The 24,464-nt window shown below is 48.2% G+C and overlaps 1 protein-coding gene across 2 annotated transcripts in view; it reads right to left on the bottom strand.

Moving 5' to 3' along the window:
- CAPN3 (calpain 3) overlaps positions 1-24,464 on the bottom strand; it is a 43,906-nt gene that overhangs the window by 3,480 nt on the left and 15,962 nt on the right. The window contains exons 2-16 of one of the 2 annotated variants that reach the window (XM_046649782.1): positions 20,446-20,515; positions 18,725-18,843; positions 17,068-17,201; positions 16,163-16,331; positions 15,164-15,307; positions 13,194-13,277; positions 12,191-12,276; positions 9,998-10,075; positions 9,051-9,211; positions 7,531-7,700; positions 7,174-7,185; positions 6,257-6,465; positions 5,416-5,452; positions 3,661-3,678; positions 607-720 (exon numbers count right to left, since the gene is read on the bottom strand). In XM_046649782.1, the coding sequence (XP_046505738.1) occupies positions 607-720; positions 3,661-3,678; positions 5,416-5,452; positions 6,257-6,465; positions 7,174-7,185; positions 7,531-7,700; positions 9,051-9,211; positions 9,998-10,075; positions 12,191-12,276; positions 13,194-13,277; positions 15,164-15,307; positions 16,163-16,331; positions 17,068-17,201; positions 18,725-18,843; positions 20,446-20,515 (1,605 nt within the window). The remainder of the gene's footprint in view (positions 1-606; positions 721-3,660; positions 3,679-5,415; positions 5,453-6,256; positions 6,466-7,173; positions 7,186-7,530; positions 7,701-9,050; positions 9,212-9,997; positions 10,076-12,190; positions 12,277-13,193; positions 13,278-15,163; positions 15,308-16,162; positions 16,332-17,067; positions 17,202-18,724; positions 18,844-20,445; positions 20,516-24,464) is intronic. The other variant, XM_046649789.1, reaches the window with a different exon arrangement.

Here is a 24,464-nt window from a genome sequence, read left to right as displayed (position 1 = left end):
TCCAATGTTTTGAGTTTGACCATCCCAAGCAAATGAGCCCCAGCAGAACAAAGGGGGCCAGACCATTTGATACCTCCAATTGCCTTTGTCATCAAGGCCAAGCCCCCAGAAGACCCCCTCCCTCCCCACTCCAGGATAGAGGAAGTGGCCCTTAGCCTCACCTCCACTAAGCTTTATATGACCGCCTTTCCCCACTCCAATCTAGCACCCTCCCCTGAGCTGTGGAGGATCCATTTCTGATGTCAGCCCCCTTCTCTGCTACTATTCTTTATCCCTCCATTGTAAAGAGCTTGAGGATGCCAGGAAACAGGAGCGGTTCTGTCTCAGGCCTTGCTTCATCGCCTGGCTGGCTAGGCTTCAGCAGGGAGGCTCAGCCTGTCCTTCCCAGGCCAGGGACGGGTTTGGGGTGCCTGCCAGCTCCAAGATATTCACCCAAGCAACATGCCAAATTTTAGGAGAATTTGATGAGAGAAGAAGTCAATGGGACAAGTCCAAACCTCTAGACGTTAAAGGGTCACCCCACCCCTCCAATCCCGAGCACCCCAAGAGCATAGGAGGACCCCGGTTGTGTGCTGGCCACCCCATTCACGCCACATGCTCAGAAACCTGTGGGGATCTCTCTTGCTTATCGGGGCTTGTTTTGTCTTTGCCCTCCTCTGATTCCTGGTCCACACCCAGTTCCTTGTTGCTGTTTGCTCTGTCCGAAACGAAGATGATGGGCTGGAGAGAGGAGGCAAGTTGGGGGAGGGGGGCAGGAAGGAAGGAAGATTACAGGCTGAGCGGGCTCAGGGAGGCAACGTCCCTCCTGGAGCAGCTTTGTCCAGTGAAGAGTAAAAGAGCAGAGTTAGGAGCTCCTGAACCTCAGTTCAAGCTCTGTCTCTGCCACTAACAAGCTGTGTGACTTGGGGAAAGATGCTAAGACTCTCTGGACGTCTCAGTTCCTTATCTCCTCATGATAGAGTTATGAGGGTTCAACAAGGTAGTTAGCACAGGTGAAAGTACTAAGAATGCTAAAAGCAGCGTGATCTAGTGCAGTGATTTCCAAGTATTTTGTAGACTTATTTTCAAATGGTAACACTGTTCAAATTAAATTTCCCCAGAAGCCCAGTGGATGTAAAGTCATTAAAAACAGAGCTGCTCTGCTCGATGAAGAGGGCACCCCCACAGCATCATGGTGGCTACTGAGGCTCCTCCAAGGGACCTCTAGGACTCTGCAGGGAACAGATTGAAAAAAGACTGATTAGTGGCTTGGTCAACGGGTGAGAAGCCAGAACACAGGGCTGGAATCCCAGCCCACCCCTCACGTAGAAGAAATATCCTCTCTGGCCTCAGTTTACTCCTCCATTAATGCGGACGATAAAACCTGCTCTGCTCGTCCCATAGGGCTCCTGTGGGGATCACATGAGAGACTGAATGTACAACTGCACTGCCAGAATATTTAAGATGCTACACAAATATAGGAATATTTTCAAGCCGTGCTCATGCAAGTGAAGAGGATCCAAGAGGGTGGAGAGTGGCTGCTGTGCTAGGCTGATCCCAGCCGGTGCTGGATGGCCCCCAGGGAAAGCCAGAGGAAGCCTAGGCCATAGGGGCTGGTTGCTGCAGTGCAGAGAGCAGTGGGGCAGTCAGATCTCAGAGTAGAAAAGGAACCTGCCCGGTTTCCAAGTCCCCAGCTGCCTTTCCACACTGTTCCTCTAGGACAGCGCAAACTGACAGATCTGTGGAAACCTCTCCTCCAGCTTTGGCTCCCAGCTGCCCTGAAGGCCCTGGCTTGCTCTGCCTCCCAAGCAAAGGGTCTTGCTCAGGCAACTGATGCTTATGGGCATCCTAGAGCAAGTAGGGGTTATAGTTGGGGGATAGTGTGCCCATGGACATGGTGTGGCCATGGGGAACCCCTGCCAGACACACATCTCTGGGCTCAAGTGTGGGTCTGGACAACACAGGCCTTGGGGTGTTAAGGGGCCTGCACCAGAGAGGTGAGGGCAAGAAACATGGGTTTTGGAACAGATAGATGTGGTTTCCAGTGCCAGTTTCCCCAGTCATTAGTTGTGTGTCCTTGGACGAGTCACTTGGCTTCTCAGCATCTTTATCCTCCCCTGTAAAAGGGGAAGAGTAACAGCTCCTACCCTGTAGATACTGTGGTAACAGAACACTGTGTGTTTTCCCCTAGCACAGTGCCTAACTCATGGAAGGTGCTTGATGATCAGCTATGGTCTGCACCAGCACCAGTACTGGGAGGACTCCAGCATAAATACTAACCAAACCTTGTCTGTTGGCCCGTGGCTACTCCCCGTGGGCTCAAGGATGCCTAAAGGTCAGTCATTTCTGGGTGGTACTCTGGGTAGTCAAACCAAAATTCTATCAGGGGAAGCCATTATTGAAGACATTAGTATCCTGGAGACCAAGGGGAAGTTACGGGGTAAATGGAGCAAGGATGGGGTACGAGGTAGTTTGAGCTGCTAAACAACTGTAATCTTGAGTTCCAGAACCACACAGAGGAAGTGTCCCTGATCCCAGATGAAAGCTTTGCTCTGAGGCCCGTGAGATGCTCTTAGCACACATGGTCTCCTTTAGCAGCGGCATCCTTACAGCAGAGTGGTTACAACCAGGACAGCCAGGGGGGACTATTAGAGACCCTGGTGACTCGGAGGAGGACAACTACCCAGGACCCCAGAAGCAGAAACTGCCCAGGGAGCTCTCATTCCTTCTTCCCCCTTAAACCAGTCAAGTCGAGTAGCTCCTCTGAGGCTGGGAGGGTGAAGGTTCTCTTCCTTTTCCCCCTTTGCCATCAGGACACAGGCAGCACAGAGTCCGTCGGGGCCCACGACTTCAAGGGGGGCTGCGTTCAAAGTGAGAAGTCACTGTCTAGAAGGGGATTTGCAACAGGCTTCACCTGGAACCAGAGCCCTGCGCCGACTTAGCTCCTCTGGGCATCCTCTGCCACCCCTTCCCCAGAAGGCTGAGAAAAAGGAAGACTGGGGAGCAGGCAGGGAAAAGAGAGGAGGCAGAAGGAGCTGTCCTGTCTGCAGAGCAAGTGGCTGGCATTGCAAGACCCTCACTCCCTGTGGAAACCCTCACACAACTATCTCCCTGTATCCTGAGGACCAGAACCGGTTGCCATTTCCTCCTGCCAAGAATCGAGCCTTGATTAGTGTAGCCAAACCCACTTCTGGGAAAGAAGGGTTGCTCCTTGTGGTTTTTGCAGGACCCCCACACCAGGCCCATTTTCACTGGTTGGCCATCCTCTCCTCCCTTATGCGAGAGGCGGGCAGCATAGCTTGGTGGTTCTATACCGACTCTGGGGCCAGACCGCCTGGCTCCAAGTGCTGGCTCTGCCACTTACTGACTGTGTGGCCTTGGGCAAGTTAGTCAATCTGCCTGTACCTTTTCTTCCTTGGAAAATGGGGATAATAATAGTACCGATCTCATAGGGTTGTTGTGAGGATTGAGTTTATCCACGAAAAGCAGCTGGAAGAGGGCCTGGCACCTGGCCTTCACTCGGCAAGCGTTAGCTATCATTGTTCTGCATCCGTGGCTGCAACAGGAGCTCAGGGGAGCGAGGGGTTGGCGGGGGAGAGGCAGGCCTAGTGCACGCGTGCTCATGCACACACATGCACGAAACACTCTGTGCTGTCTACCCGCTCACCCTGTTACACTCACCTTGGTTTTTTTCTTTTTCTGCACAAGGAAAGGAAACAGTAAATGCATAACAAATAAAGAGTAAGTTCCCAGAAAACCCAGTGCCTTTTGCCCTCCCTGTCACCTGGTCCTCAGCTTGGGGTGAGGTTCCAGGGTCCAGAGATCCAGGTCATGTGGACCCAAAAGGGGGCTGGAGGGTGAAGGGAGAAGAGAATTCTCCAGGCCCGAAGACTGGTGGCTGTCACAGCTTTTTGTCTTACAGACCACTCTGTTACTATTGTATTTTTTAATGAAGTTGGTTACTAAAACACCAAAAAAGTGGCTCACCCAAACTGGCCTGAAAATGAATTTTGTTTGACTTATAGAGTTTTTGTTTGTTTTTATTTTAGAAAATATTTAACTCAGGCAGAGACTTAATACAGAAATCCATGTTTGGGCTTCTTTTGTAAAATGAGAAGTTCTGGCAGGCTGCATGGGCCTGCGAGCCGCTGTGGCAACAATCTGGGGAGTTGACAGCAACTGTTCTCTGCACCCTCCAGTTTGCCACAGTCACCACCACTCCAGTGGTCCTTCCAACACTGGAGCCAAGTGTCAGTTGAGAACTGCAGGCAAATATGCCAGTGTAGGGACACCAAAACCCCCACGGCTACCAGCTTTATTCAGTTAGGTGACATGCCAGCTCCCCTAAGCTTTTGAGTTTGCAACTCCTGATAAATACTCTACACTGATTGCCAATGTCCAAAAGATAAGAATAGAAGCAAATGCACTTAATAGTAAAACCAGTGTCTGCGCTAGATAATGCAGAAGGCGCTTGAAGATGTGGCGCTGGCACTAGTCAGAAGACAGTTCAGCATTATCCTCTTATTGGCCCAAGTCACACCCATAGAGCACAAGGGACTGCTTACTAACCAAGGCCAGGCCCAAAGGCAGTCACAAGACTCCTCAACACCGGGAGACCCCAACACACACCAACTCTGTGCTTCTAGCTCTGGGTCTCACACCCCTGGAAACAGGTCTCAGTGTGGGAATGGGGGAAGGAGGCTGAGTCTGGGCTCTGAGAATCTGGATGTGAGTTCCAGCCCTGCCACTTCCGAGTCTGTGAACTCAAGGGAGCCATTTAACCCCACGGAGCCTCCACTTCCTTACTTGAAAACCAGAGATAATAACCTTATTACATCTCAGAAACCTTGCAAGGATCAAGTGAGATAACACAAGTAAGAAGTACCTTGTAAAATATATAACACAGGAATGATGACCACCCTTTGAGGGCCCATGCTGTGCCAGACACTTCACATACATGATCTCATTGATTCAGACCTCACAAAAGCCTTGCAAGGCACGTGTTATTATCCCCATTTTACAGACTAGGAAACTGAGTCAGAGGGATTATGTAACTTGTCCAGGTCTCCCAGCTGGTAGATGGAGGACACAGGTTTTGATGCTGACTCCAGACTATGTGGAGTTGCGCCTCATAATCCAGTCTTAGCTGCTGCTCTTGTCTTCCCTTCCTATGGCCTTGACCCCTCTCTCTAATTGTTCAAATTGCTTTTCCCTTCTAGGACTCTCTTCTGTACTTCCCAGCCCCTGCACTGACTAAATGGCCCCAGGTCACGCAAACAGAAGTTGCAGTAACATGGAATAATTGCTGTGCATGCCCCAGACTCCCATCTCCCTCTGCCCATACCCACTCCCTCCTCCACTACCCGCCTGTCCCCTGCCTGGATCAGGGAAGGTGACCCTCTGGACCTTATCACATGTAAGAGCTAAACCACTCACCACTGGCCGATCCACAGAGATTGTGTTTTCAACTTCCCTGTGAGGAACACAAACATGAGGGGTCTCAGTGTCACCAGCAGCAAGTAGGAAGCACAGGGAGGATTTTCTCAGGATGGTTTCTTGGAGCCAAGTTGGGACTGACCTCAAGAGAACCCCAGGAACTAACATCCTTCACCCCAGGAACCAGCCCCATGAGGCACCATCCCTAGCAGCCAAGTGCAGACACATGGGTTCTTGTTGGCTTTGCCAAGAGTGCCCCCAAAGTGTGACCCAGCCACCAACCCACAGACCTTGTGCTTCTTTCAGGGACAGAGGTCAGAGTGGTAGGGCCTCTGAGCTCATCTGTGGTGGCCACGAGGGCAGGATGTGGCCTTGCTAGCTTCCCTGGCCACCCTCCCTAAAAGTTCAGTCACCCCAGCACCTCCTATCCCTCTTCTCTACTTAATTTCTTCTCCTTATCACTTAGCTAACTCTCACATACTACATATAAATCTTTTCCTGTACATTGTTGTCTCATGCTAGAATGTTAAGTTCCATGAGGGCGGGGATTTCTTTCTGTTTAATTCACTGCTCCATCCTCAGTGCCCAGAAAAGAGTTCCTGGAACACGGTGGGTGCTCAATAAATAGCTGTGGGATGATTGACTGAATGACTGAATGAATTAATGAATAAATGAATGGGGGAGATGTGGCCAGTGGCTCAGGAGCAGAGGAATAGTTCCATCTGGTCAACATATCACAGGATTCCTGGAGGAGACCAGTCCAGCTGCCTCATGCTTCCGATCTCTATAATGGGCCACATGGACTTTTAGGAACAGGTGGGAAAGCGGGTCTGGGACTCACTCAGAGAGGTTCCTCTTTTCAGAGAAGACCCGGAGGATGAATTCTCCCTCCTGGTGAGGTTCGTAGGTGGACGGCACGATGACGTACTCGCTGGGAGGCAGGCGGAAGCGCTGGGACACCTCCCGCATGTTGATGTAGGTTTTGCTCCTGGCCTTGGACGCGTTGTACAGGAAGAAGTCCTTCTGCAGGTGCTGCCTGTTGCCATGCATCTGAGGGACGGAAGAGCCCCAGGGACCTGAGCCCCTCGGGAGGGATGCCCAGTCCTGCTCACAGTCCCCTTCAACAGTCCCTTCCCGACTCTCTGGTCACCCAGTTCACAGGCATGACCTACCTACTACCAATTCCCAAGGCCCCAAATAGCTCAATATCCCTGGAGCTCCCCACCCCCTTTCCCCTTCATTTCTGTTGTGATTCAGGAGTGAAGGTCAAGTCTATCATTCCCCCCCTCAGGGCCACTTACCAGAACTGCTGCTGGTCAGCTCTGAATCACCTCCAGGCTGGGGAAGGACCCCAAGGAGGCAGGAGGGGCCTTAGCTAGGGTCTGGGGAGGCAATTCCCCCATCCCAAGGAGGCAGTCACCCTCAGAACGTGGCTGTGTGACTATGTGTGTGTGTGTAATTGAGTGAGTGTGAAGGCGTATGAGTGGGAGCAAGAGTGTGTGTGTGAGGTGGGTGAGTGAATATGAACGTGCTTGACAGTCTCCGGTGGGAAGGGAGAAGGGACGCATCACGAGGGTGGTAGTCAGGAGGTGATGCAGTACCCTGAGGCACCAGCTCTGGAGTTGAGTAAGCCGGCAAGACCCTTTCCTGTCATAGTCCTGCCCACAAACCCCACCGAGAAGCTTTCCCACGTGCCACAGACAGACACAGGATCCCCAGGTAACTGCACACAACTGCTGGCCGCTGCCATTTTCATACCTCTTTGGGAACCTTGAGGAGAAACAAAAAGAAGATGCTCAGATTCTGTGGATTTCAGCTCTGAATGGGGATGAAAAGCTTACAAGAAGGGAATGCTAGCAATTGTGGAGTGAATGCCGATGTCTGACTCCCCGTGTACCCACCCACCAGCCCTGCCCACTCCACCTCCCCCTGCCTGGGTTTTTTCCACTCGTTACAAACATCTAAGAGGTTCTGACACAAGTGGACCTGATACCAGGAGTTCTAGGGGGTCACTGAGTACCAGGGGAGCTGGAGGACGCCTCGGGAAGCCCCCGAAAGCCTCCTCCCTGAGAGGGTATGTGTTTCCTGGGCTGAAGCTGGGTGGGGACTGCACACCTCATAGATGGCAAAGCCGATGGTGAAGAGGTTGGCCCCTAGCTTGCGGTTCTTCCGCCGGTTCTTCTGCATCAGAGCCACCAGGAAGCTGCAGATCACCTCGGAGTCTTCGGGGTCGTCGTCTTCCTCCAGGAGCTTCAGACGGTACTGAGGGTTGGTCCAGAAAGTGTCTGTGCCCCCACAAAGGAAACGTACGTTCAGATCTGCCTCTCCGGGAAAGGGCAGGAAGGGAAATGAGACAGAGGGGATCTATTTATCTTTATCTCCCACATCTAGATGCTCAATAAATATGGAAGGAGTGATTCAGGCATTTGTCTAATTATTCAATTAGATAAAATAATTGGTCTAATTATTAGGTACAGGTCGCCTATTCCTTTATACAGATGGGGCGGCACTGACTGGCTGTGTGGCTCCTCCTTCCTCTCTGAACTTTCATTCTCTTTTTGCTGACGGCTTCACTTTCCTCACCTGCCCCTGAAATGTTGTTGGTCCCTGGATTTGGTCCCAGGCCCCTTCTCTCACCCCACCGTTCTGCTCCCCTAGGCTGTCGTATCCACTTCCACTTTTTAACTGCCCCCTGCACCCTGGTGATGCCTGAGCTGTAGATCCCAGCCTCAATCTCTCTTTTGACTCCCTTCCTTTCTCCCTTCTTTCTTTCTTTTCTTCCTTCTTTTCTTTCCATCCTTTCCTCCTTCCTTCCACAAATATATGTTGTCCGTAGCACAACCAAGTGCCATTCTAATGTGTGCATCCACTTCTCTGTTACACATCTTCACCTGGATAGTCTACAACTGCCTCAAACTTTCTGTGTCCCAAATAAACTGCCCTCCCCACAAGCCCACAACCAACCCCACCAAAAACAACACACCATTTTTTTTCCCTTGTTTGTCATATTGTGACATTGACACCATCTATTCAGACTCCCAAACTGGGAATCTTGAATTCGTTCTTCATTCTTTTTTCCCCGACATCACCCAATATTCTCTCCCCTAAATCTGCCCTGTCAGCTCCATCTATGCTGCTCCTGACTTGGCCTAGACTTTTGTCATCTCTGGCTTGAACTCTTACAGTGGCTGCCAACTCGGTCCTCTAGTCTGGTCTGCACCATTGCGAACACAGTATTGTTCCGACACAGTATCCTGCTTAAAAGCTGTTTTGTTGTTAGTGCCGTGGAGTCGATTCCAACTCCTAGGGATGCAGCTGCCGCAGGATGACAACCGGCAGACGACTGGGAAATGGACCTGGGCCGTTGCAGTGACAATGTCAAATCTTAACCACTAGACCACCAGGGCTGGCTTAAAAAGCTATTACCAGCTCCCTAGTGCAAATTCCTCAGCATGGTGGTTTCCTTCTCAGTAAAATGGGGAGAGTTTAATGAGATCATGGGAGTCTGGAACTCAGTAGAGACTCAGCAAATGCTATTTTATTATATAATAATAACAACACTATATTATTATTAATATTATTCTACCTGGAACTTGTTCTGCTTGGACCCTTCCCCCATCCAGAGCATTTGCTACCTGGGAAGTTGCGGCAGCCTCCGGCAGAACAGCCCCTCACCCAGCGGCCCTCGTTCACGGACACCGTCCAGGTCTGAAGCTTGTCAGACTCCAGGGCATCGGCTGTGAGGTTGCAGATCTCCAGCTTTGTGAAATGGTAGATGAAATCATCATATGACATCCTAAGAGGTGGGAAGACGAGAGAGACCCGTGTGGGAGGCTGGGAAAGGTAAGACTCCAGGGCTAACAGTACAGTAAAATAGTCCAGAGGAACTTGGTCACTGTCCCAGAGAGGACCTTGTCCTTCCTTTTTAGGGTAAACACTGTCAGTTCTGATATAGCCACCCCATCTATCATCTCTTCCAATAAGGACTCAAACTCATGTGTCCTTAGGAGAGCTTGGCAGCAATTCAGTTCTCCAAAACGTTATCGCTGGCCCCTCCGCTGGGCCCAGGCACTGTGCTAGGCACAGGGGAAGCGGAGATACTTGGGGAAGGACAGACAATTAAGCAAGCAATTTTGACAATGATGAGTATCACAAATAAATTAACCCCAGTCCTAGGGGAAACAAGGAGGTCCCAAAGACAGTTCTCTTTAAGGTTGAGTAGAAATGGTCTGAGTGAGGGTGAGGGTGGCATTGGGCAAGCAGAGTAAGTAGTGCTTCCTAGGCTCAGAAAACAGCTCTGCGAAGGCCAGGGACCAAGTGGCTGGAGCAGCGTGAGTGGTGGAGGGTCACAGGTGAGGCAGGAGCCACATCACGCTGGCCTGGTCCTGGGCTCACTTGTCACCCTGACCTGGCGGGCTCCTCTCAGAAACTCAGCGTTGCAGGGCCTCGAGCTGGAGGGGAACAGGGCCCCAGTCTCCCAAGGGCTGGAATCTGATGGCCTCTGTCCAGGGAATGAGGTTTGACATTTCAGCTCCCCACTCCATCCCTTATCCTTTGGGGTCATCGTGGGTCCTAGACTCACCAGAACTCTCCATCCTCAGTCACCTGGTGCTGCAGACGGGCCTTCTCTTCTTTGTCCACAAAGCTCCAGTCTTTCCAACTAGAGAGAAAAATGGAGGAATTATGGAAGGAGGAAGAAGGGAAGACTTGATGTGGTTTGAGAAGGGAGGCATCAATGAAATACGAAAAAGTTCAAGAAATAGCCCATCTCCAACTGGCAGCCAGTGTGAACCATCAAAATGCAAATCTGATCTGATCCCCTCAGGATAAAACTAATCATTGCTTCCCACCATCCTCAGTCTTAAGACCAAACTCCTCAAGTGGTTTATAAGGGCCTGACCCTTTTCTGGCTGAATTTTTTTTTTACCCCTCTTCACACTTTAAAGGTTAAGAGTTGGGCTCTGGAAATAGATAAACCGAGGTTCCAATTTAATAATACCAGTCCTAGTTATGTAACCTTGAGCCTGTCACTTAACCTCTCTCAGCTTCTGTTTTCTCAACTGCAAAAGGGGAATGATTATATCATCTACTCACAGGGCTGTGATGAGCAAGAAATGAAATAATAGATGCAAACCTTTCAGAACAGTGCCCATCATCTAAAAAGTAACCCAGTTACTAAGAAAAAGACCAAGCCTGGAAACATCTCCTGCCAGCGCCAGAACAGCCCAGCTTTGTGTTTTGGAAGCTGGGCGGTTTTATACACTCTCTCTCCCAAAGAGGGAGGAAATAAAGCAGATTTGTGTTCCAGGCACGCTGAGGAGAATGAACGGAAACTGGGTTGTCCCTGGAAAGATAAGGGATTGGGGAAGTGCTTGGAGTCAGGGGATGCTGAAGGGGAAATGGAGATTCCTGAGACAAGAAAGAGGGACGTAGTCGGGGAGAGGAGTCTCCTTGAGTGACCAAGGACTGGGCCCCACTTGTCAGCCATCCCTGCCATGGAGGCATTGGCAGGAGATGGGTTAAGACTGGACACTAAGCTCTGAGGCTGGAAAACACAGCGAGGGGGACTCTGGCCAGTGGAGTAGACAACTGATGGGGCACCGAGGGCCTTCTCAGAACGGAGAGACCAGTTCAAATGCCACTCCCTCCAGGGCACCGTTTTCTACTCTTCTTGTGCCACCCAAACTAGGAGAGGGGCTGCCTCTTTTGTGACCTTTACTATAGCATTTATCTCACTTAATTATTCATGTTTGTTTGTCTATCTTTGCCACTGGACCTTAAAGTCTGCAGGGGAATGGCTTGTATCTCTGTTCATTTCTAAGTCCCCAGACAGTAGCAGGGGGCCTGGCACATACTCAGCACTGAGGAAGTAAGAATTTGTCGCATGGAAAAGTGAAGGAGACAGTAAGGAGACGAGGATCACCACCTTATCATAGTCTATCCAGGGAGGCTGCCTGTTCACGGAGTATCCTCAGTGCCTAGACCTGTGCCTGTTATTCAGTAGGTGCTCAATAAATACTTGGTAAGTGAATGAATGACCGAATCAACCAGTAATTACAGTGCCCTGGGATGAGAGGTGTGTGGAGGTAAACACAGGGGCTGACTCAGCTACTGAGTCCTGCTGTCCCGTCTCGAGAATAAAAGAGGAGCTCAAGGGGCTGCCCCCCATTCAGGGAGGCAATCAGGATCCAGTGACTGGGGTAGGATGATAACAGCTTTGTAAATGTTCTGGAACCTTCATAATCGCTTCCCCATGTTTATTATTTTTGCTGCCCCAAGTCTATTGCTCTCAGTGACAAGCAATAAAGTTCTGTCAAAGGACCTGTGCACCTTTTTATGGGGACAGTGAGGAACAGGACATCTTAGCACTAGCTAAGCGTTCTGCAGACACGATCACATTTTGTCTTCATAACAGCCCACCAGGTAAGTGCTAATATTGTTCCCACTTTACAGATAAGGCAACAGAGACACCGAGAAGGGAAGTCACTTGTTCAGTCCAGATCCTGCATTAAGACTCCCTTCCTGCCTGGCCCTGGCTCATGCTTTCCAGAATCTTTCCTTCCCAGCCAATGGCCATCAGCAAGCTCTCTGGATCCCAGGCTGCCCTGGCCCTGCTCCCCACCCTTCCCTGAAGCCCACGTCCCCTCTTCGCTGCAGATCATCGGTTTTGAGGGTAATTTTAGACCAAGCCTTTGTAGTACTCTTGTGGCTCAGTACCCAACCCAGCCTTGCCCCAGGCCCTGTTGTCCCCGACTGGTGGGGTCCGCTCACCTACCCATCACTCCAGGAGCCATTCCACTCCACCTGGCCCCAGGGGTTCCGCAGCCGCACCAGCTTCACTTTCTCATTCTTGAACCAGGCCTTGGGCAAAGAGAAAAAGCTCTCTTGCTCTGGGCCCTTTCTAGAAAGAGGGTCTTCTATCTTGCCCTGAGGTCTGGGACAGGGATAGGGGGAGAATTCCTTATAGGGGCTGTCCTGCTTGGTTCTGGTTAAGGAGACTATTCAGAAGTTCTCCCATGGAATGGCAGGGTGAGGAGTCAGAACCTTAGGACTGAGTCCACAGGAGTCAGGGTTTGGCCATCGCCTCACCGTCTTCTAAGAAGTGATTTTCCCAGCAAACATTTGGCCATGATGAGCTTTAGGAGAGGAGGCAGGGCATATCCTGTCAGGCCCTGCTAGCACATTGTGTCTTTGCATGAGTTAGAAAAAATGTCCCTGCTGGCTGAGAAACTGCAGACAAATGTCCCCTCTAGATGGACTGATCAGAAAAAAGTGCGTCTTCGTCTAGTCTGCTACATGGGCTGCTACAGAAGACAGCCCCTCTCTGCCCATCCCTGTGAACAGGACACATCCTGCCCAACTATGTGCAACAGGCCTCACAAGGTTCCTGTCCACGACATGACCCGGTAAAGGCCAGATGTCCCTGTGCAAGCAAAACATTGTAACTCTTTGACTGTGAGAGAACAGGAAACACAAGAGCCCATGAAATCAACTTCATAAAACCAAAGTGATTTCTATTTGTTCTTTGGAAATGTTGGGAAAATTGCCATCTTTAGCACTAAGAACAAAGATAAATTGAGCACCATCTTGTGGCAAGATCCACCTCTACCAGTCCCAGTGGTCCCAGGTGTTTGGTGTTTGGCCTGAGCCTTGAGTGGCTCCCCCGATTGGAGGCAAGCTCTACAGATAGGAAGGGGCACAGAAAGCTAAGTCCTGACTGTGTGGGGTTAACCCAGGTAGCTCCTCAAGTCCCCTCCTGCCAAGCCCCACAGGCTCACCTCCTCCAGCCCAATGACCGAGTAGGCATGGCCTCTGACTAGCCCACAGGCCATTCTTGTCTCATACTGAACCGGAACAATTGTCTGTGGAGTGAAAACCAGACAGCTCGTCAGGGGTTGGGGAGTAGAAGTTCTGCTGCCTGAGACAAAGTTCATACTGGTTCTATTTTCTGGGTTCTGTGAGGGCGAGGACTACTCCACTCCCTGAAAGTGTGTCTCCCAAACATGAGAAGACCCTCACTGGCCCTTTAAGAGAGTCAAGAAGACACAACCCAGACAAGTGGTTTCCCTCAACTAGTTGACCTTGAAAGGTCTGTCTGACCATTGGGGAGAAAGTGGAGGCTGGGATGCGAGGTGGGTGAGAGCCCATCCTTTCTAGATCCCTTAGGGCCTTTCAAAGGAGGAAGGGAGACAGATGGAGGCTCCCCTGGACTCTGGCTCCCCTTTCCCCTGAGCCCGCCCAGGGTTGACTATTCCTGGAAGAGAAGGATTGAGAAAAGGAGTTAGATGAAACATGTAGGTCTAACCTTTTTCTTTACATCCCCTCACCCCCTCCACACCTACCTAGAGCATGATATTCAAGAAATCAAGAGTCACAGTGCCCAGGGAGAGAATTCTGAGGAGGCCAGAGGAGAGTCCTGCTCAGACGTGACTGTGCCTAAGGGCTGCAGGGTTAGCTCTGCCATTTGTAGGGATTTCCAAGTTACAGCCATGGGAAATCCTTGGCAGATGGGTAGGGTCAGTAAAGCCCAGGGAACCCTGCAGGATCTCTATGACTTCACTTTGCCTGATAACGTAACAGCTTTAAGAGGAGCTTCCCAAAGCCATGCTGGGCTGTGGAATTCCTGGAGCCCTTTTCAAGGTGAGGGGTGTTGGGGGACCTGGGCTTTTGGCATCTAGGCCTCTTCCAGATCTCAATCTCCATATGACCTAGCCCATGGTGAACAGAAAGGGAGGGGGCGGGAGATTCACGCATCCCTCAGTTCTAGAACTGGAAATGACTTGATCACTTGAAGTCACTTAAAATGACTCTTTTGGCATTATGTATGTATAGCTAGCAATTCCACTGCTGTCGGTCTGTCCTAAGGAAATCATCATGGACATACACAAAGATGTCGCTATTAGGATGTTCAGTATAGCATTTAAAAGTAGTAGCCAAAAACAGAAAAAGAAAACAATCTAATTTTCCAATAGGCTATTGGGTAAATAGATAATAACATATCTATATGTTGGAATATTGTGCAGCCACTAAAAAATGTTATGGAAGACACGTTAAGAATATAATTCTTGTTGGCACTTAAGAATATAAAGTTAACTGATAAAAAGCATGCTGCAAAGAGGTACATAGGTTGACAACATAAAAATTTAGATTAAGTGTATGCATAGAAAAATCCTGGAAGGACATATACCAAATATTAAGAGTTATTATCTTTAGATGGGGAAAATATAAGTTACTTTTTCCTCTGCTTTACTATATGGCTCAGTATTCATCAGTGAGCCCAGATTAGAAAGTACTAGAATATGAGCACTCTATCAGGGGAGAGACTTTGCTTTATTCACTTGAACAGTGAAAAGGGGAGAGAATTTTCTTTGATTCCTGGAAGAGTGCCTGGAGCCCAGTAGGAGCTCAATAAATATGTGTTAAATGAATAAATTAATGAATTAGAAGAGGAGAAGCATTTTAAAATAAAAGAAGTTTCTCCTGTATTTCTGCCTGTTAATTTGTTATCAGAGAAACTGCCTGGACCATGGAGTATAAAAGAACTCCCCCAGAGATTCCCCCCAAATCCCGTCTCTCCCACCTTCTTCAAGAACCTTGGAGCAGGCAAGTTATTCCAACCCAGACCCTTGGAAGGCCCTGGGTGGGGGGGCGGTGTCTGTGTGTAAGGCACTGCCTGCTGAGGGGAGTCTGACACCAACAGGGCAGTTGGGATGGTCAACTGGGTCTGGCATATTGGAGGTGTACACACCCGGGTTGGTCTGTCATCTGAGTCTCTGGGGATGAGGTCTGAGTCCCTGAGCCGCGAGTTATCCATATTCCTCACCATCCGTGCAATCAAATCCCCCATTTTCAGCCCAGAGGGAGAGGTTCCATAGGTCATGTTTGTGCCATCCTGAGGCCCGACAGGTAGGTCAGGGAACAGTCCAGGAGAGGGAGAGACAGCAAACAAAGGAGGGTGATGGAAAAGGAAGGAGGCAGAGGGAAGGGAGGGGACAGATAAAGGAAAACAGGAGAGAGAAACAGAGCATGAATGGAGAAAAGATGAAGAAAAGTGATACAGAAAGAAAGTGTTCATCTATGGGTGTTTTATGCTAACTGATCTTCCCAAGCTTTCCTACCCATGGGGAGTATCCGGAGAGGAAGGAACAGGAATTCAGCTTGGGCCCCTTCCTCAGCAACAGAAAACGCCAAGACTGTTCAACATTAAGCAGCCCCCAGGGCAGGTGTGTCTCCTGAAACTCGGGAGGCCTGGCCAGTCTGCAGCCTCCTTAGCCTTGGTTGGTCTCAGTTCACACCACTTTGTTGCACTGAGAGGGAAACTACAGGCTGAGCTTCTCCCAGATTACAACACGATGCCCGTCCCAGGTGAGAGACAATCAAAGCTCAAGAACTGGGAGGTTTTCTTAGGGAACTAGCGGGCTCAGGTCCAGAGCCAAGTATGTGGCTGGCTTAATGGGGACCTGCTGGGACTGAGCAGCACCGACCACAGTGGCCTGCACTGACACAGGCCTCTGGACCTATTTTCAATATTCCAGGGCTTGAAATGTCCTTGCCCAATCTCTTTATTGATCCCCAGGAACTCTTCTCCCTTGACGAATTCCCGGTTTTCAAAGTTGAGAGCCAATTCCCGCTTCCTGAAACAAAACATCCACCCTGTCCCAGAGGAGAGCCCTATGTTGCTAATCATTGGGTAAGTCTTCCCTATGTTTGGCTGCTCCCTGCCCTGCACCCCACACCCCAGACTTACATCAATGGAGCAGCCCATGAGGGAGCCTCTCTCGATGGCTTTCTTCATGATCTTGTACATGTCTCTGGGAGCCTCCTTGATCTCGAAAAACTCTGTCACCCCTCCTGTGAAGTCCTCCATGGCCTCTGTAGTGTTCCCACCTTTCAGGGCTTCATAGGAACCATGGAGCCTTAGAGAGAGGAGGAAGACCAATCTGGGGTCACAAGGTTCCAGGAAACATGACCCAGGCACCACTGCCACAAGAACTTTACTCTTGGGTCCTGTGATGTTCTCTTATGCTATTTTCCAACAACTCTGTAAGCTAATGGGGTAGTTACTATGATTCTCTTTCACAGTGGAGAAACTGAGCTCCACAGGCGAAATGACTCACCCAAGGCCACAGAAAGCCAGAAGCACTGGGACCGGAACCTGGCTATTCCTACTTCCTGACAGTTTTCTTTCCACTATACCCTGAACTCTGAGGTGGGGCTCCCTTAAAGCCATTAGTAGCTTGGATGGGCCTTCTAAGTTGAAAGACAATGTGGCTTTATCAATATTCTGCAACTCATGAGGTTGAGCTAAGCAAGACCTTGGGATCTGAACTCCAGAGATATAATGCTTGGGTCCAGGACTTGCAACGCCACCATGAAGGCAGAATTAAAGAGCTCACTACGGGAAGTTAAAGCTAAAAATTTCCAACGCGTCTTCATTTTTAGTCTTAAACATAGTGTTTTTAGTTAGAGCTGTTACCGCCTGGACCTGATCTTTTCTGACTATGAGTCACAGTTAAACACACACACGCACATGCATGCGTGCATGCATGCATATGTGTAGACACATGCCCCCTCTCATGAGTGAGTCCTCAGCTGGATTTTGCAGCCGACCTCACCTCTAGCCCTGCCTCACATTCTAAAGTGTTGCTTTACTTAGCATAAGCCTTCTCCAGCAGAGCACTCCAGAACTCATTGCGGTGGTTGGATTTGGTGAAAACCAGTTGATTGTTGTAAGTCGGCAGGCAGTCATCAATAACCACGTCCACCCAGTCTCCATAGCGCCAGAACTGCACAGAAGCATCAAGCACAGAATCACATCCTCAGATTACCAGTGGGAAGTGAGTCCCACTGCACACTCCTGTGAGGTCTCTTTCATCCCAAAGGAGTCCCATTTCCTCAGCTCTGCATCTTGGTGCTTATTCATTCTGTTCTGGGTTTGGTGTGTGTGAATCTTTCTCTAACTGGACTGTGAACTCCTCGAGGGCAGGAAGTGAGTTACAAACCACTTTGTCTCTTCCACAGAGTTCTGCTTAACACTGGGGATGGTAGGTACTCCATGAATATCTGAGGAATTGGGATTTTCATTCTCCTGCTCAGTATTTCTGGGATGGGGCCTTGGTATCAGTAATTGTAGGTATCTCAGCTGATTCTATTGTGCAGTGGGGTTGAGAACCACTGCTCTAGGTGAAGGAGATGTATTGACTTAGGAATTTCTTGATGACAAACAAGGTAGAAATGCTGTTCAAGAAGGATTATCATGGAATGGAAAGTGACGCAGAATGTACTCTTGCTGTAGTAGGAACATTGTCCAATAATTTCAATTCTGGAAATTTTTTTTTGAACAAATCAGTTTTAGCTGAAGAAAGTCAAATGTAGTTTAATTTCCTTCTAATGACATTTTTTCCCTTGTTGATAAGAGTGCAAAAATCTGTCTGGCTTTTCTATTTATGGCCCTTTAGATATCAGACCCTTTAAATATCAGAGGGAAACGATCAGCTTGATGGCACAGGGAAGAAACAGAATTCAGGGCTTGGCTGCCTTGCCCATGCTGGCTGGCAGGACACCTTTGGTCCTGAGGTACGAGATCAGCAGGTTGATCAACTGATGATTTGGGTCACTCCCAGGACATTAGGAGCCTTCAGGGCTGGAGACAGATGGACACCTCAGAACCCCAGTATCTGCTAGATCCCCATGTATGGAACTCACTTCAGTGCTGGGGCAGTACCCAGGACTTTGGCTCTATGCCAGGACAATTTGGATCTAAAAAATTTCCAATGGCTGAATTGATTCTGGAACCAAAAGATTCATTTCTGGGCCAAACCAGAAACCTGGACCCCAGATTAACCAGACTTTTCTTCCAGGGCCTATAAGGGGTGAGTGATAGACGTGGTACAGACCCGTCTTAAAGGGAAACAAGTAAACAGGAGCCACAGTTGTGGACAGGGTTTCCTTGACAACCTAAAGGACCCCACGAATTCCCAGTGCTAATGTCCCAGGGACCTACTTGAGAAGGGCTGCGGGTAATAACACAGCAGCCAGCCAGCTGGAGAGGCAAAAAATAGACTGACAGGCCAGCAGACAGGATGTCCTCTTGTCTTTCTGGGGCATAGCGGAAGGTGTTGGGGGATTAAGGGGAGCCGAGATAAACAACTGCTTCCTCACAGGCTTGGGGCCTGAGGGGAGTCACTGCCCACAGCCATGGCTGGGAGGGCAGCCAGAACCTTTCCTGGAGCCACTTGGAAGTCAAGGCCAGGAGACCGTGGTGGGTGGATGGCAGCTGGCCCTCTGAACGACACTCCCATGACCTCACCTGGAAGTGGAAGATCCCCGCGTAGTTTTCAGTAAAACTCTGATCATGGGGAATGACTCGGAAAAGCAGGCGCTCATTCAGGGTCAGGCAAGCAATGGCCGCCAGGAACCAGCAGTCCCCTGCAGGCAAGCACGGGGCACAGGTCACAGGAGGGGCCTGTACCTCCAGGGAAGAAAGAGACCCAATCCCAGCTGGCTGCTCTACTGCTCTAGAATGGGGTTCGCTTGGTGCTCACTGTCCTACTTCCAGATCTGACCTTACAGGCATGTCCATCCAGGGAAGGAGTTTGACAGCAGGCCCTTGACAATGCGGTCAACAGGGTAACTTACTCCCTCCTGACTGGTTTTCCTGAAGGTTGTAGGCAGTTCCTCCATCTGCAATGAAAGCTCACTTCCTTTTTGACCTCAGTAGTAAGTCATAATGGGTCGTTCTTCCTAACGCCTGTGGGAAATCCACCCTGCCCGCTACCTTTGCAAAGTGAGTCCATTTCCCTCTCCGAGCTCAGTGGAGACTGAGCATCTGAGAACCATCAGTCAAGCAGATGTGTATTGTAAGGAAAGCCAGTTAGGCAGCTGCCCTGGAACCAGTCTCTAGGGGGCGCTAAGACACCACTGCTAATGGAATGAGATGGGGATGTTTTCTTATTCCCTGAACTTCCTTTCTGACAGAGTACTGTATGTTGTAGGAGGCAACACTTTGCAGTGTGCATGCGTGTGTGTGTGTGTGTGTGTGTGTGTGTGTGAACACCCAAGGACAGCCTGGTACCCGGACAGTCATAGAACTGCCTTCTAAGGAGGATGGGGTAAGCTATGCAAGGCCTTTGTTTTGCTGTGTGGGATGTGATAGCATCCTTGAGTCTGCAGAGGCGAGGCTGAGAGCTGCCAGCAGTCCCCTCCCTGCAGCCCCCCTGCAGCATCCAGCCTCTCCTTTGAAACAGTGTATTGGTTTCAAGGCCCAGATCATTGGCTTGCCCAGGGCTTTGCAGGCAGCCGCCCCGCTGGTGCAGAAACCCAGGTATCCAAAACCTCTTCAGCCTCTCCTTCTGAGGCCAAATAAACCTAATTCCTTTCATTTAGTTTTGGGTGCCCTTTTCCCTCAAGCCCTTCACAGAGCTGTCCCGCAGTCCATACCAAAGATAATACTTCCTGAATGCGAGGCTGGGAGAGAGGAAGGTCTGATGGAACAGCTGAGCTAACGAACCAGACAGAAAATTGGATGCTCAGCCACATGGCAAATGTCTTTGCTGAAGGACCCCTTTAATGTGGAGCTATTCTGGGGCAATTTAAACAAGAGTTAAAGGTGCAAGTGGTCTTTTCAGTAATGCATTTTATGTGTATATCTGGACAATGTGCCCAAGGGACATGCTTGGTACAGACAGTTTGAGAGCTGTATTTTAAGGAGGGTGGGTGCAGTGAAAATCAAGGTTTTTGTCTTGCTGAGTGAGGTGGTTAGTGTCCTCGAGACTCTACTGGGAGGCTGTGGAATGAGGCTTATACCTTCCGTGACACAAGGCAAAGAACTGACGAGAAATGTGGGAGGAACAGAAATTGAAGCAATCATCAGCACATCGATAAATGAGCATAAAGTAGTGTTATGAAAACCTCCTGCCAAAAGTCATTAAAAGCAAAATCAGGTTATTGTCCCTTTACTTCCTGTAAAGGTTCCACCTTTTAGTCACCCCTTGATTGTTTGGCTGGATATGACCCAAGGGACTCTCCTACCTAAATCTCCTTGACAGATGTCGGTTCTGTTGGCTCCACCAATAATAAATCGGGGATTCTTGCAAATTTCCTGTGAGACAGAAAGGAAATAACAATAGTAGTAGTAGCTATTATTTATTGAGGTCTATATGTAGTCCTGGCATCACGTGTCAAGAGTTTTATACATACCACTGATTTAAACTTCCAAAAACAGCCTGTGAATTGGATACTATCATTATTATTTTTCAGATAAGGAAACTGAGGCTCTGAGAGGTTAAGAAACTTTCCCAGTGACACACAGCTAGTAAGTGGTAAAAGCCAGACGCCTCCCTTTCCCATTGTTTCACACTGCCCCCTCGCACTGTCATGCTGTCTGAGTAAGGAAGCACCTTGAGAATTGGGGCAGTGTCATTACTGTCACAGCTTTAGCAAAGGGGCAACAGAAAGCTTGGCTCTAGGTTTTTTTTTTCCATGCCAGGAAAAGAGGTGCAGGAAGGAAAATTAGGGTCTTTCTCCCCAAGATGTAGTAACACAGACATTTAGTGTCAGCATGTATCCCAGAGTCCACAGGACTTGAGAGCTGGGGAGAGCAGAGAGTGAATTTGGTGTGGGCCTCGCAGGCCTCCCCATCTGAGGGAGGTGCATTTCTTGATTCGAGCTAACCCGATGGGGCACCCCCGGCCCAGCAGTTCTCAAGTCCGGGTACCACCGATGATGTGCAGAACAACAGAGGCCAGTAGAGGGTGCTCTTGGCTTTATTTGGATGTGTCTTTTTTTTTTTTTTTAACTTTCTAGATTTTGCAATAATTATAGATTCTGTATTTTGGTTTTGACACCATTCTTCACAGCTTCAAGAAGCCTTGCTATCCCTGTGGCACAGCCGTCTCTCTCTCTCTCACTCTCTCACTCTCTCTCTCTCTCTGTCTCCCACTGCCCCCTCATCACGACAACCCAATACACCCAGGTGGGCTGCAGCTCCCTGCCCTCAGGGGTCTCTCCCTCCCGCTAGATGGGAAGTCTTGTTTAAACCACACTACGCACACCTCCCGTCTGAAACTCTCAATGCAATGGAAGGATAAACCAAAAGCAATAATTTTGTAAAAGGTTACGTGTAGGGGGAGGGAGGGAATAAGGTGGTGGGAATAGGCATGAAAGTAAAACTCTGAATATAACTGTTTGAAAATAGTTTTGACTTAAGAGCCATGTAAATTTTTCCAGAATTAAAAGCCAAAATTAAAGAAAAGATCATTTTAAAAAGCAATCTGTAAGAGCTGAAAGCAAACTTAAGCCTAGGAAGATGCCTGTCGAGTTGGTGGCATGACCACACATGTAAAAAAAATGACTTCAAATGACTTAAAATATAACATTTGACTCTTTATCCCTTTTGGGATATATCTTAAGGTAAAAAATCAAAACCATAAAGAAATATGAACCATAAGTAATAATAATAATATATATTGTTATTATTTCAAAACTTTGACATATATACTGTAGAATAAAGTAAATCAGAATTTACATAAATGTCATTAGGAAACAAGTTTTTTTTAGTATAAAAGAAAATATGTAAAACTATAAAATTGAATAACTTAAGTAACAACCTTGCAATGTTAAAGTTGAATTGGATATGTGACTCAATTTATTTTTGTTTCTCTAAAAATATATTCCCTATCCTCTCTGCACTAAAAAAGCCCAAAAAACTAGAAGCAATAACAATCTGTAGTAAAGAGAACATCAACATCCAGGTTGTGGTCTTTAAAAACCGTTTCCCATTAAGAAAATGTGAGACTCATTATTCCAAACAAGACTCCTTCCTTTTAAAAAACAAAGAAGCCGGGGCTGGCCCTATGGCCGAGTGGTTAAATTCGTGCGCTCCGCTGCAGGCAGCCCAGTGTTTTCTTGGTTCAGATCCTGGACACGGACATGGCACTGCTCATCAAACCACGCTGAGGCAGCGTCCCACATGCCACAACTAGAAGGACCCACAACAAAGAATAAACAGCTATGTACCGGGGGGCTTTGGAGAGAAAAAGGAAAAAAATAAAATCTTTAAAAAACAAAGAAGCCAATTAAGGTAGAGTGGACATATGTTATTTTGTCTCCCCAGTGTTTTGCCTCTTTAAAATACATTCCCCCTTTTCCTGAGATTATCCTCAATTTTCCACTGGGGAGCAAACCGACTGTCAGCCCATGTCATTCTGGCAGGCTTCCCCCTTCAGTCAGCTCCAGACGTATAGTAGGGGCCCTTAGAATAAGAGTGATTGGTTCAGGATGGGCAACATGACCAAATCTGGGCCAATGAGATATGGGCCAAGACTTTTTTTTGTAATTATTGAGAAGGAGTACATTCTTCTGCTGGAGTTGCTAGGCTGGTAGAGTGCCAGCCTGAAGCTGCCAGTAGCATATTTGCCCCATGGTGAAGTTAGCCTGCTTGAGAATAAAGCCAATTCGAGGAAACAGACAAGGGAGTGGTGGTGGTGGTGGGGGGAACAGGGAGGGGCGAGTTGACAGCTAATGTTAGGGACCATGTCTTGATGACATGGTTTGAGAGCTAGATTCAGTGTAACTAAACCTAACATCACCCTTGAGCGTTCAAGCTATATGAGCTTTTTTGGTTTAAGCTAGTTTGAGTTTGGCCTCTGTTACTTGCCAGTTGAGACACTTGACTACTGTATGTTCTGCCAACTATTATAAGGAATATGTTACAGAGTGACTCAAATACTAGAATTTTGGCGACATTTTTACCTGTCACAGGTATTTCTTCCTCTCCTTGGGTCTACGAGTTCAGAAGCACTCTTTATCCTCCCACCTCCCACCCACTCCAGGGCTGATGACTTGGGAAGGCAGCAGCTACACTGATATCTCTTCCATCCGTTTGGAGGTCCAGGTATTTGAATGGAGTTACACTTTTTCCAGTAGCAGAGATTCCTCAATATACCACATTTACCTTCTAAATATCACATGGGTCAAAGTCAAAGAAGGAGTTTCAGGAGAAGTTTAAGAGTACTTTGAATTAGAGCCAGCCCTGATGGACTAGCGGTTAAAGTTCGGTGTGCTCTGTTTCGGTAACCTGGGTTTGGTTCCCAGGCACAGAACCACACCACTCATCTGTCAGTAGCCATGCTGTGGCAGTGGTTCACATAGAAGAACTAGAAGGACGTACAACTAGAATATACAACTATGTAATGGGGCTTTGGGGAGGGAAAAAAAAGGAGAGGAAGATTGGCAACAGATGTTAGCTCAGGGCAAATCTTTCCCAGCAAAATATGTATAGTGAACTAAATAAAAATGAAAATATAATATCAAAATATGTGGGATGCAGTGAAAGCAGTGCTTTGAGGGAAATTTATAGCATTAAATGCATATATTAGAAAAGAAGAAAGATCTAATATTAATACCAGTATTCTACCTCAGGATACTAGAGAAAGAAGAAAAGTTTAAGCCCAAAGCAAGCAGAAGAAAGAATAATAAAAAATTAGAGCAGAATCAATGAAATTGAAACCAGCAAAACAATAGAGAAAATCAACAAAACTGGTTCTTTGAAAAATTCAATAAAATTAATAAACCCCTAACCATGCTAACCAAGAAAAAAGAGAGAAAATACAAATTACCAGTATCAAAAATGAAGGAGAGGTCATTACTATTGATCCCATGAACATTAAAAGGATAATCAAGGAATACTACATATAGCTCTATGCCCACAAATTTGATAACTTAGATAAAAATGGACCAGTTTCTTGAAAGACACAAACTACCAAAACCCACACAAGGAGCAGTAGATTAGCTGAATATGACTATAGCTATTAAATAAATTTAATCAATAATTAATAGGCCTCCAAAAAAGAAAACACCAGGTCCAAGTGATCTGACTGGTGATTTTTACCAAACATTCAAGGAAGAAATGATCCCAATTCTCTACAATATCTTCCAGAAAATAGAAGCAGAGGGAAGACTACTTAACTCATTCTGAGTCCAGCGTTACTGCAATACCCAAATCAGAAAAAGACATCGCAAGAAAGGAAGACTACAGACCAATATCTGTT

The sequence above is a fragment of the Equus quagga genome, chromosome 2, assembly GCF_021613505.1.
Source record: "Equus quagga isolate Etosha38 chromosome 2, UCLA_HA_Equagga_1.0, whole genome shotgun sequence".
Lineage (NCBI taxonomy): Eukaryota > Metazoa > Chordata > Mammalia > Perissodactyla > Equidae > Equus > Equus quagga.
The sequence above is the reverse complement of the archived record's forward strand: the minus strand, read 5'-3'. Positions and strand labels throughout refer to the sequence as shown.